This window comes from Leuciscus leuciscus (genome assembly GCF_965113295.1).
Source record: "Leuciscus leuciscus genome assembly, chromosome: 12".
Lineage (NCBI taxonomy): Eukaryota > Metazoa > Chordata > Actinopteri > Cypriniformes > Leuciscidae > Leuciscus > Leuciscus leuciscus.
This window is the reverse complement of record NC_138736.1, coordinates 24,806,520-24,820,472: the sequence shown is the minus strand read 5'-3', so window position 1 is coordinate 24,820,472 and position 13,953 is coordinate 24,806,520. Positions and strand designations below refer to the sequence as shown.

Below are 13,953 nucleotides of genomic sequence, written 5' to 3'. Positions count from 1 at the left end.
ACACCGTTTTTATAAAAAGTTGCTGAACACAAATTATTCTAACTACGATTATAGTATTGTTAAATTCTATTTATTTAATTTACTTTTCTAAAATCGATTAATCCTTCAATATCAAAAGAAAAGACTATGGCCGTTTCTCAATATGCGTTCTTGTCTGTACTTGTGTTCTTGTGGACTTGTGAAACGTCACCAAGTACTGTTCCAATTCAAAGTTCACATCTAGCCAAGTCCAGTACAAATCCCCGGATGTGTTCTTGATCCGTCCCTTTTACCGAGAATGCATCGAGAGGTGACTTGTGCTGCATTCCAGTCCAAAATTGTCATGTCCTTCACTTGCTAACTTCCCTCCGTCTCGTTCACTCGGATGTACGTCATTGCGAGTGCCCACTACTGGCGGAAACTGCAATGGGCTGAATTGGAACGTCCTAAGCCCTTGATCACTTGGAATCAGCTATGTAGTTGATTTATTATTTACATTTGTTTTCCCTTTAAGAATTTTTTTAATGCAGCATCCAAATGTATATATGGTGTTTGGGTTGTTTTCAATTAAAAAAATTTGAATTATTATATCATAGAGTTGTTTGTTGTGGTGGTGATTAGACGAGATCTGTGGTGACGTCACAATCGTACTGCATTGTGGGACATATAGGTGCCTGAAGTGTATATGAAGTAGACTCGCTCCCTCAATCAAAATCGAGGGAACGAGGGTCTGTCCATCTAAACTTCCCTCGTCCACTTCACGAAGTGGAACGCACTTCAAAATGGCAGCGGGGATTCCCCCGAGGGGAAGTGCTTAGGGAAGTTCGCAAGTGCGTGTCTAAAAGTGGACTGGAATGCAGCACAGTGCGGACTTGAGACAGCCAGGTATCCCAGAATGCATCTCACACCAACCAGCAAGCGTCAATAGCAGAGGAGAAACCCCGCGTAATTTAAAAATACTGCTGTTATTGTGTCACGAAATGTAGTTTTAAGAGTTTTTCAGGCGAGAATGTAGTTGTTTAAAGCTCAAATCTTTGGTTTATTTATAAAGATAGCGCTTGTTTGAAAATTTTATCTGACCGTTTCGGAGTTGTGAGATCCAGGCAATCGGACGCCCGGCGCTCATGTACCCCGCCGAGAACAGCCTTTCCTCGGTTAGTGTTGCTGACGCTCTGGTTTAACATGAGATATAAATCGTCTTGTGTATATCTAACGGGCGATTTATTTATTTATTTATTTATTTATTTATTTATTTATTTAATTTGTCTCAATCTATAATTTGTTCCCTGGCAAAACGTTTTGGCTGAGGGCAAAGTGAAGTTTCATAGCTTTATTTAGTCTATTTAACTTTAACGTTGTAGCCTAGAGAGCTGACTTATGTTTGACTGAATCGTTTGCTTTATTATTGTATAGCTTCTTACCTTTTAGGCTACTTATACTTTAATAATGGCTATTATTGATCATTAAAACTAACATTTAACAAAAAAAGGTTATTTCATTTTATATATTTAAAACATATAAAATATTTTATTATACATGTTGCCAACATTCTCTTCACTGTATGTACATATATAATAAAATAAAATGACACAACGGTAACGCTTTAGATTACAGCCCGGAAAGTACTGTTTAATTAAAATGAAAGTACAGTATAACTTTCGGTAATTAAAGTGTACCTATAAAGTACTTACGTGTAAGTATAGGGGAACAATATCTTAAGTCTTGGGAATAAAGGTGTAACAACCAGGAAAATACTGTGTAATTAAAACAAAATTACAGTGTAACTTTCGGTAATTACAGTGTACCTATAAAGTATGTACGTGTAAGTATAGGGGAATTATATGTAAAGTTTTGTGAATAAAGGGGTAACAACCAGGAAAATAACAAATTATTTAGGCAAATTATTTAGATTATTTAAGTATTTTAGAATCTTACTTTTGGGAGCAATTTAGCGAGTATGCTACATACACTGCACCTTTTTGTAATAATAGTGTATAAAAATACATAAAGGCTTTTTTTAAATTGCGGGGTACATATCAGTGCATTTATAAAGTAGGCTAATTTGTTATTATTGCAAAGGTGCACTGATTAAGTTTCAAGGCAAGTAAAACTATTGCATCTTTTTATTTTTTTAAATGCTAGGAAAATATACTCTTGTTCCATGTAGTTACAGGGTAAGTGTGACATTGCGGGCTGTAAATTAAAGTTGTGCTTCTTATCCTCTTGTTTCATGTAGTTACAGGGTAAGTGTGACATTGCGGGCTGTAAATTAAAGTGGTGCTTCTTACCCTCTTGTTTCTTACAGGGTAAGTATGACATTGCGGGCTGTAAATTAAAGTGGTGCTTCTTACCCTCTTGTTTCATAGTTACAGGGTAAGTGTGACATTGCGGACTGTAAATTAAAGTGGTGCTTCTTATCCTCTTGTTTCATGTAGTTACGGGTTAAGTGTGACATTGCGGGCTGTAAATTAAAGTGGTGCTTCTTACCCTCTTGTTTCATGTATTTACAGGGTAAGTACAATAAAAACACATGTACACACACAATCTGACATCACTTGGAAAACCTTTATTTGAAAAACAACTTATTTCAAAACAGATTTACAACATATTTCACTTCTTATTCTTTATTATTTTTAAAAAATAAACTTTTCATTTCAAATACTAATGTCCTGACAGAAAGTAGCATGTTTTGTCCTTTTTTGTCCCTCTTGGTCCTCCTCTTCTTTTTCTATCGTTCCACTGATTAGCCTAATCTTAAGAAGGAGTCTTTTTCTATTCTGTATTATGTATTAAAAGAAAATACAGTACACCCAGAAATGTTCTCATAATTTACTCATCTTTTCGCTACCGATCAACTGTCACCAGCGAGTGCATGAGAGTCGGCTTCATAGGGTCGGCTTGAATGGCTTCGCGTTTGGTGAAGCTTTAAGCGTTCATTGCATTCTCACGGGAGTTTGATGTGAAACTCGCGCGAGAACTGGTGTCTGTTCTTCTGCATGGTTTGTTTTTCATTATTATTATTATTATCTGTTATTGTTTGTATTTTGTTGTAAGCAATAATGAAAAAAAAAAAAAAAAAAAAATCGACATTCGGTTTTTCGGTGCGCTTACGTCACGCTTTAAATTGTCAAGCGTAAACGTACTCAACCCTCTCATGAACGCGCAGGTGACAGTTGGTCGGAAGCGATAGTCTACAGTTTAAAAATGTAAAATATTTGGTATTTTTCTTACAAACGCTTATCGTTTCACTTCAGAAGACATTGATTCATCCATTGGGGTCGTATGGATTACTGTAGTTATTGTTGTATGTGCTGTTGTCAACTTTTAGAAACACATGAACTTGCATTATATGCATTCACAGAGATTATTTATTTTTCTAAAAACTTTTGTTTGTGTTAATCTGAAAAAGGAAATTCGTATACATCTCGGATGACATGAGGGTAAAAGATGAGTAAATGGTGAGGACATTTCTGTACTGTATTTTCTTTTAACACATAATACAGAATAGCAAGAGACATGTCATGGGATTCCTTCTTAAGATTAATCAGTGGAAAGAAAGAAAAAGAAGAAGAGGAACAAGAGGAGGAGGAAACCAAGCAAGAGAAACAAATTGCTGTAAATCCGTTTTGAAATAAGTTGTTTTTCAAATAAAGTTTTCCAAGTGATATCAGATTGTGTGTGTGTACGTATGTTTTTATTGTACTTACCCCGTAACTACATGAAACAAGAGGGTAAGAAGCACCACTTTAATTTACAGCCCGCAGTGTCATACTTACCCTGTAACTACATGAAACAAGAGGGTAAGAAGCACCACTTTAATTTACAGCCCGCAATGTCATACTTACCCTGTAACTACATGGAATACTTAGTCTAAATAATTTGCCTAAATAATTTTTTTTTTTTTCTGGTTGTTACCCCTTTATTCCCAAAACTTTACATATTATTCCCCTATACTTACACGCAAGTACTTTATAGGTACACTGTAATTACCGAAAGTTACACTGTAATTTTATTTTAATTACGCAGTATTTTCCTGGTTGTTACACCTTTATTCCCAAGATTTTACATATTATTCCCCTATACTTACACGTAAGTACTTTATAGGTACACTGTAATTACCGAAAGTTACACTGTAATTTCATTTTAATTACGCAGTATTTTCCTGGTTGTTACACCTTTATTCCCAAGACTTTACATATTATTCCCCTATACTTACACGTAAGTACTTTATAGGTACACTGTAATTACCGAAAGTTACACTGTAATTTCATTTTAATTACGCAGTACTTTCCGGGCTGTAATCTAAAGCGTTACCGACACAACCCTGTCTCTTTTTGATAAATGTCAGTTTTAATGATCAATATTATAATGTTTTTTATGTATCATATTTTTAAAATGAAAACAAAAAGAGTCAGGGTTGTGTTTTATATTTCGTGTTGTTATAAATATGCAGTGAAGATAATCAATTGCATTGCCTGAACCACATTTGTGTGGCCATTAATATGTTTAAGATTTTTTTAAATGAAAATGAAAAGAGGCAGAGCGGTGGTTTATAACATATTTTGTTTTATTGTAGCCTAAATATACATAAAGAGATAACCGGTGTACCCAGAGCGAGCTGAGTGACGCTATCAAGTACGCCGCTGTTCCATTTGCAGAATTATCAGACTTGAGTCCTTCCGTCCTCGGGAGTTCGTTCTCCTGAGTTGAACTTGTCAAGTCCGAACTACCAAGGACTCAAGTCCGAAGTTTGCGTACTTGGTATTGAGAAATGGCCTATGGCAGGGGTGTCCGATTTTATCTCCAGTCCTAATTAAACACACCTGAAGCAGCTAATCAAGGTCATTAGGATCAATGAAAACTTCCAGGCAGGTGTGTTGGAGCTAAGCTCTTCATGAACCTTTGAGCTATAGCCATTAACTATGGCCCTGTTTACACGAGAACGCTCGCGGGTGAAAACGTAAAAATATTTGATCAGATGTGCCTTTCGTTTAGACGGCGACGGCGTTTTTGGGGCTTAAAAACGCAAAAAAGTGAAACCACCCTCCAGAGTGGAAATCTTAAAAACGCTCCACCGTCGCGTTTCCGTCTAAACGGTAAAAACGCAAAAGTCTGCTAGACAGTGAAGGCACCAATCAGTGCTTCACATTGCCACCTAGCTGCCTGGAGTGTGCATACTACATTGAATTTCACACACTTTTGCATCACCATATGCACGCAGATTTCCCCCCCATAACGCTCGTCTAAACGCAGAATAAAAAATGATCACTTTTGCGTTTTCTCTTCAGATCGTTTCCGTGTAAACGTAGCCTATATCTCAGTTAATTTTCTGTGAAACTATATAGCATTCAAGTAACAAGTTTATCTTGTAGAATAAAAGAGCTTAGGTTTTTTCAATGAGAATTTCTTTAAAGGGATAATTGACCACAAAATGAAAATTCTGTCATCATTTACTCACCCTCAAGTTGTTCCAAACCTGTATGAGTTTCTTTCTTCTGTTGAACACAAAAGAAGATATTTTAAAGAATGTTGGGAACCAGAAAGTTGACGGTGGCCATTGATTTCCATAGTAGGAAAAAATAACATGGAAATCAATGGCTACCATCAACTGTCTGGTTACCAACATTCTTCACTCTATCTTATTTTGTGTGCAGCAGAAGAAAGAAATTTATACAGGTTAGGGACAACTTGAGGATGAATAAATGATGACATAATTTTCATTTTGGGCTGAACTATCCCTTTGAAGCTGCAGATTCACCTTAGACATTAATCTATTTAAATCTCACAAAATAGCCATGTCAGTCACTTTCTCAATAAACACAAGATGTTTTTTGTGATTGTGTTTCAGTGGAAACAAGCTAAACTGAATGAAAATCAGTTACATTTCTCAAATGTAATATAGATTCAGGAATATGAATGATTATCTGATTAAGCAGTGATAAGGCACAGGATATCATGAAGTCCTAGGTTAGGTGATTATGCTGTTGACAACAATAATCAGTGGCTATGTTTACATGCAACCATGTCCGTTCGACCGATTGACTGAAAAGCCTTCATGTAAACACCTTAATCGATCCGATTGAGCTTGTTCTGAATGTTCCAAAAATTTCGATCAGATTGAAAGGAGTGATTTATTCCTTTTCTAATCCGATCGAGAGGACATGTAAACACTTGATCGGATTGAAAACCGAAACTTAAAGGACTGCACATGTGCAATGACGTTGAAGTAGCTTAATGATGTATGACGCACTTGAACGAGCTGTCCGTTTTTGTCTCTGGACGAACCGGAGTCTCAGAACGGTGTATCTGTTATGTCTCACCTGATGGTAGACTCAGAACTTGGGATTTGTTTCTGTCTCACCTTCGCAAGCCTGAGAATCTGATCTTGTATCTGTTGCTTCCTTCCCTGTAACAGGCCATATACTCAGAATGTTGTAGTGTATCTGTTAATGTCTCTCCTCATACAGGACTGAGACCCAAAATGTGGTTGATCTGTTACAGTCTCACCCTTGCAGGCTGGGACTCAGAAAGGTGTCTGCTGGAAGGGTACCTTTATCCCTTTCCAGTGAGGAGAAGATTGCAATTTGGCCCTTCTCTATTCCAGTACTGTGATTGGCTGCTGGCATCAGACACACAATGATGAACTTCTTTGCTTAAAGCACACAGTTAGAAGTCTTTAAACTGTCTTTAAAGTTTTACCGATGCATTTCTCACTTTCCAAACCACCACCAGAATACTTTTTGGCAATATTCTAAACCAGTGGTCCTCAAACCTTTTAGAGTGGCATACCTCCTGAGGCATTTAACATCCTTCTGCTTCCACTTCCAGAAGGATTTAACATCCTTCTGCTTCTGCTTAACCCCCTCTCTTCCACTTAGACTGTAGTCACACCTTTTCCATTAAGGGACTGTAAGGGGATTTACAGTCAAAGACCCAGAACCAAATATGATGAATGAAGACCCAGAGTCAGAATTATAATAAATTGAAGAAAAGTTTTACTGAAGATAGTTTGCGGTTTCATCAGCAGAAGTCAGCTTCAAGACTCACAAGGAGTTTGTAGGCCGCCCCGCTTACAGTTACAAAGATCACAGCAGTTATACTCTTCACCAAGGTCTAAGCTACGTCCTTGCTTCAGGTTGAATGATCCTCATTGGCAAAGAAATAGATAAATATAGTAATTTTCCACACATATGCAGATAGACTGAAGCATATCTCCATCGATTAGGCAGCTGACACTCGGACCCTGAAGTTAGGCACGTCTTGACTTTCCAGGTCGCATATTTTGGTTGCTGGGCGCCAGCCTGTCTCGAACAACAACTCAGCAATCTCCAATAATGCCAGTGGTTCCTTAACCCTCTGGGGTCTGAGGGGTTTTTGGGGTCCTTGAGATGTTCTGACATGCCCTGACATTTGTGCTTTTTTCAGTTGCTTATAAACATGTTAATGGCAAAGGTATAATTACACTCTATTTAGCACAAACAGGGCTACCATAATATGTGAGCAACATGCATGTACATGTTTGTATTTTTGAGAGAATAATGTTTATGCATGGTTATTGAAAAAACTAAAAACTAAAGTTTCTGAAATAAGGCCACAAAACACATACTAAATATGTGACAATAAGACTTTTGACTAATTGATGTCGTTGCCTAGAGTTTTTTCTTCAAAATGATGTGAAAATCATCCTGCCCTTATCATTTACATAACACAATACATTGATTTAAATCTTGTAAAACACTTTTTGTTTGTAAAGGCAATATGCGCAAGGGGCGTCAACCATTCAACAGCATCATGCATATGTAGTGGTTCACACCTGAGGAGACAATGGGGCCCGCATACTTAATGAGCCATTCATTCAGGTGTGTCACCTATTGCCACAAGAAAGAATGCAAGAGCAATATATATATATATATATATATATATATATATATATATATATATATATATATATATATATTCTACCAAATTGGTTCACAGTTGGAAGCATGTCAATTTATTTTTTTATATTTTTTTTGCACAAATTTTGCTTGCAAATTGTATAATATCCAAGGAAAACATGTCTAGTAATTGTGCAGTTAATTCTCATACTGTATTTTCAGTTTTGGAATATGTATCCTCTCCCCAAATTTGTCAATAATAAAACACAATAAAAATTATTTAAAGAAAAGGCTTATATTTACCTTTTAAAATTTGTTTACATCTACCTTGTAAATATATATATTTTTATTAAAAAGGTTACAATTACAACAACAATTGAAGTGTAATCTTTCTTTGTAAAAACTAAAGTATACATTTTATCATACATATTTCAAAGTTAAGGATTCATTACTTCGAATATAGCCTACATTGACAAAACATACTATATTTAACATATTAGCAAAAATTGGCAAACAAAAGCTTATTTGAGGTGGCAGATATTTTACAGTAAAAATGTGTAATCTATCCAAAACTAATCAACGAAATGTTGTCTTTCATTTGTCTGTAACATAGGTCTTTCGTTTTTATTATAAGGAATATAAATGTTAATTTGCAGTTTAATACGTTGCTTATACAAATACATTTTATTTCAACATATTTCAGTCGATTTTTACTCAGTATAGCAAAATAGTTTGCTAAAAGCAGATCATTCATTCACACACAGAAACGCAATTCAAATTTAAACCGTCTTTTTGCGAGTTGTGGTAAACAGCGCATCTCTTTCGTTCATTCATTCACACAGAAACGCGATTTACTTGAGAATGAAAAAAAACTTACTACAGTATTCCATCCATTGCTCCTCGAAATACCAGCACTTCTGAGGTACGTTTTCCATTAGTATTATTCCTCACAGCGCTGCGAGACAGTGTAGACAAGTACACTGATCATCTGAATAAACTTGTGTTTTCTCGAGCTGATATGTGGGCGTTCACAGTTTGTATGGGATCGTCTCAGTCATTTGCGTTTGAATAGCGCGCGCTCTCCGTGGGCGGGGCCGATTAAAACGTAATGAGCTGAGATGAGCTCGACTGGAATCGCTCTCTTTTAATACAGATTTCACAAGATGAGAATATTTGTTTTTTATATAAATTACTTCATTTAAAAGAAGAGAATTCAAGCTTCATGCCTGTGTGTCTGTATGCCTGTTTGACTGAGTATTCGCTGAGTTATTGTTCATTTTCGGACGCGTTTCAGAATGGACTTCACTGGCAGAGAGAAGGCAGAACTCGCTTCGTGTTTATTTTTCTTTATTTGGCAAAAAGCACAACACTTTGTTTTTATTGTGAGTATACACACAAAAATAATACACATTTAACAGAATCGATTGATGTATGAAACTCCTATGGAAAATCAAAGTCAACAGAGTATTTACGAGTTTCTTTTACACTGATAAAAAAAAAGCGAGCTGGTATCGCCGGCGATACAGCCGACCTCAGAGGGTTAACCTGTAACCAAAAAGACTAACACACACACTGACACACAGCTTCTTCAAGGTTGGATTTGGCCAGGCTCTAACTATAAACAGGAGAGTATTCTCAAAACATCAAGATAATACATTCTTTCTCTCAAGGAGAGGACACTTTAATATAACACAGTGAAATAAAGCTTTAACTGAGAAATGGTCCCTTAAACTATTGATTTCAATGACCCCTATGACCATAGCTGTCAGGGTACCCCAGAAAAACAGATGTATGTATGAATGTACGGTGATAGATCTGTGTGATGACCACGCAATGTGTACTGGGCCGCCATGCCCATCTTGAGACTCGAGTATGAAACCAGTGCGGAGGATGCCTTTTACCTGAGGAGCCTCTGAAATTGCTTCAGTGGAACCACTGTCTTCCCCCTGAATGTCTTCAGACAGTTCAGCCCCGACTGTACGCATTCGTTCATGAGACATGCTTCCCTGTGTACTCCATCCTGAGCTCCAACTCCATCCTGAGCTTGTTCTTTTCCCAGTTTACCTGAAGCCCTAATCGGCTGAGTTGTCTGAGCACCAGGTTCCTGTGTGCACGCAGTATATCTCGAGAGTGAGCTAGAATCAACCAGTCTTCGAAATAATTGAGAATGTGGATACCAACTTCCTTCAAATGGACAAAGGCAGCCTCTGCGACTTTCATGAAGACACAAGGTGACGAGGACAGTCCGAAGGGGAGGGCCTTGTACTGATATGCCTGACCCTCCAAAGCAAACCAAAGAAACGCTGTGGTAGTATCGAGACATCGAAGTATGTATTCTTCAGGTCTATTGCCGTGAACCAATGTAGAACCAGGTCTAGGATTGGTTTCGCCTTTTTTCAGTACGGCTCTACTGCATCCGTCGCCAAGAGGACTGCAATTTCTGCACTCAGGACAGGGGCATCTTTCTCTGCCAAAGAGGTAAATAGGATGCAACTGAACCTGGGTGGGTGCCTGGCGAACTGAATCACATAGCCAAGTTTGACTGTCATAATGAGCTAGTGCGATGGGTTGGGAAGTGCCAATCATATGGCTAGACTCCTGATGAGTGGTACATATGGGACAATCATTACTGACGTACCTGCGGTAGGGCGGCAAAGTGTAACAATGGTTGCCACGTCAGAAGGCTTAGTATCCTGAATTTGTGACTCTGGGTGCATATAGACACCTACCTTGCTCCTTGTATCCCCACTGCAACTGGCCTGAGATGGGAGCGGAAGCTGTGCATGTCATACTGGCCAGAGCAAGAATTTGTGTGAGTCATGGTTGAACATGAGAAGGCGAGATACTCGTGTCTAGAAAGTTCAAACTGTGAACTGTGTAACCAAGATAATGAGAAAATTGCTCTTTTTCTGAAAATGTGGTGTCTGTCGCCACTCGGGTGGGTGGTAAGATGGAAATTTGTGCCGCTTTTTTTCCCTGGCCCTCCAACGGGGGAAGGAGTGGCCTGCACACCGTTCCCTGGAACAGAGCAGTCCCTGCCTTTCCTAGGTTGCCCATCTCAGAGACGCTTCAAGGCCTTCTTCAGGTTCTTGGCTGTCGCCTGATGAGCGGGCGGTGCAACTTTCCTGCGGGAGGCTCGACGCTGTGGCGGGGCTGTGGACTCGGGCTGCAGCGGAGCTTGTGTGGCAGGCGAGCTGCCCTCGGCGACAAGTAGATGGGGTGCGTGCCGTCGGCAGACTAAAGGTGGTGCTAGAGTCATGCTGGGGCAAGAGGTGTTTGATGGCTGCCAAGAACTGCAGGGCAAAGCCCTCGACAGTGTAGAGGCTACTCGCTGTATAGGCCACCCTGTGAGATGGGACCGTCAAGAAAGAGAACTTTGTCAGAGTCCCTCATCTCAGCAATGTTTAGCCAGAAATGGCATTCCTGGACCACCATGGTAGACATCGCCTGGCTGAGAGCCAGCACTATGACTTTAGTTACTCTGAGAGTGAAATCAGTCACCAAGTGCAGTTCCTGTATCAATCCCGACTCAGAACTATCCTTGTGTAGCTCTTTGAGTTCCTTGGCCTGATGGACTTGCAGAGAGACAGAGATTGTTGCCATCAGAGGCCAATAAGTCTCTCCAGAAACACACAAGAGGAAAGGCATCTTTAAAAAGACACTCTCTGTCAGCATTTTGCTCTTTTAGAGGATAACTGCTCTTTTGCTGAAGCACTCAGGGGAAGCTCTCACTAAACTTTACCCTGGTAAACCAGAGTTCTCGCGAGAGCACAAGTTGAATTTGCTCAGCGAGTTACTCTGGTGTCGAGCCATGGAGCTCATTAAATATGCCCCTCGATCTGAGCTGCACCAATCACATCGGGTTATCTGATATAGGCGGGCCAGAGGCGAGCTAAACAGATGACGACAGCGTGTGACGTCGAAGTCATCAGTAAACATTGCAAGATGCCTATGAATAAATAGCAGTGGTTTGAAACGGCTTTGGCCGCTACAATGAACGAGTTAGACTTGGCTTTTTCCCAAAAGAGGAACAGAAGACGGCGCTCGAATCGTTCCTTTGCAAGTAGGGTGTTTTTGCTGTTTTGCCGACCGGAAGAGTATAATCTACCAGTTAGCTCCCCTGGTAGCTAAGCGTATGAGGTTTATTGTTGTGATTGGTCGTATTGTTATCCAATTGCGTGCTGTGAGATTTTCAAATGTATGCTTGGTACCGCCCCTCGAGCTGGCCGATTTTCATTGATCGACACCAGACCATTAATCTTTTAGATTTAGGTCTGGATTTCCAGGCTAACTAAACGTATCTATGCGCCATAGAATTCCCAGCAAACAAAGATGAATGGAATGAGCTTGTTAAGTAGACACACTGGGCACACTGCCTCCCTTATACCAATATGTCTCGGGGAGTGGTGCATGCAAATTTATTGGCCTTTTCTGAAGTTTCAGAGATGATTGGGGCTCCCAAGTGTGACCCCTAATATCATCACTTCTACACAATGTCAAAGTGACTGACAGATAGGGAACTACATTTTTTTCCACCTTTAGACCATTTCCAGACTTAGACTTTCTCTTTCCTTGCCTGATGCAGAAAGGCTTGTTCACGCCTTTATTATGTCTAGGCTTGACTATTGCAATGCACTTTATTCTGGTCTCTCTGATAAATACGTAAAAAAATCTGCAATATATTCAGAAATTCACAAAAGCATTGCAAGCCTGTGAAAAGTGATTTGCAAGTGGAAACAAATTTTTTTTTTTTCATGCATGTGAATTGTTTTTTGTGCACGTGAATTAGGTTTCATGCATGTGAAATTGGCTATGCATGTGTGCATTGTCTTTTGCATGAAATATTATTGAGACCATTCTGCTTCTATACTAAAGACTTTTTTTTATTTTATTTTTATTTATTTTTTGCTTGTTTGTTTGTATTCTTTGTAATCTTGTTTTTTAAATCTTTTTTACTGTTTTTATTATTATTGTTGTAGCACTTTGGGTTTGAGAAAAGCGCAATATAAATCAAATGTATTATTATTATTATTATTATTATTAAATAAAAAATAATTGCTCATGTTACATGTGTGTAGCATCTTTGTTTGGATCATGATTAAAATGAAGTGGTTGCCTCTAATTTCACCTGACTAGTACTTGTTCACACTTTCCCATGTGTTGATGATATGATTAGTGAAATTATGTTAGTTGGTCATTTTGTGCCAGGGCCAAAAAACAGTTTTTGTTGTAAAGTTAACTTACTGTATGTTGGCCAATGAAACTTTTTGTAATTATTTATAATGCATCTGATCTGCACAATTACCTAGAATGTATGTCATTACCAATACTTTTGGCCACGGCTGAATGATCAACCTGATAATTCATATTTATATTTATTCATATTTATATAACTCTAAATCTAAATCTCGGGAAAACTGCAAAGTATTTTCTGTGGATTTGTGAAAGTCTGTTTATAATTCAAGTTGAATGTGTAACCTGTTTTTGAGTTTTACTGTGTTGTTGTTATTGTTGTGTACAGTTATTATTATTTTAGAAATGTTGTTAGCATTATTAATGAATTGTCTGCAGAGATGACTACCCAGAACCCCCGCGTGTCACGTTAGGTCAAGGGAAGTTGATCTCTGGTCTGGATGAAGGTTTGCAGGGCATGTGTGTGTTAGAGAGGAGAGAGATCACTGTGCCACCCCACCTCGCACATGGCACCAATGGAGGTCAGTAACCATACTATAAAAAAATAATAATAATTATAACCATTTTTTTTTTTATTCAATGCAGATTGTGCAAAGTGATGTTTCAATGTAATTGCACCACAAACATAGTGAGACATAATGAATCTCTTTACTAGGTTTCCAAAGGCTGTTCCAAAAGGTTATCACCAAAAATATGCTACTTTCGGAAATATATATTTATTGCAGGAAGTGTTCAAGGAAGCGTTACATTTATATCCTTTACTTTGAACCCCAAACACAGAATGCATTGCAAGCTCAGTAAAACAAGGGTCAATAAAAATATTGACTATTGACATGCCCATCAAATTCCATTTAAAAACGGAATATTCAGGTTAAATTCCGGTACTGAGACTCAAACCGCGATG

The 13,953-nt window shown here is 38.3% G+C and overlaps 1 protein-coding gene and 1 long non-coding RNA gene across 2 annotated transcripts in view; one reads left to right on the top strand and one right to left on the bottom strand.

Annotated features, from left to right (window-relative positions):
• The window catches only part of fkbp10a (FKBP prolyl isomerase 10a), a 346,331-nt gene that overhangs the window by 235,537 nt on the left and 96,841 nt on the right, over positions 1-13,953 (top strand). Inside the window, exon 8 of the mRNA XM_082186736.1 lies at positions 13,428-13,570. Within this exon, the coding sequence (XP_082042862.1) occupies positions 13,428-13,570 (143 nt within the window). The remainder of the gene's footprint in view (positions 1-13,427; positions 13,571-13,953) is intronic.
• LOC309511573 overlaps positions 1-13,953 on the bottom strand; it is a 246,062-nt gene that overhangs the window by 218,414 nt on the left and 13,695 nt on the right. The window lies entirely within an intron of this gene.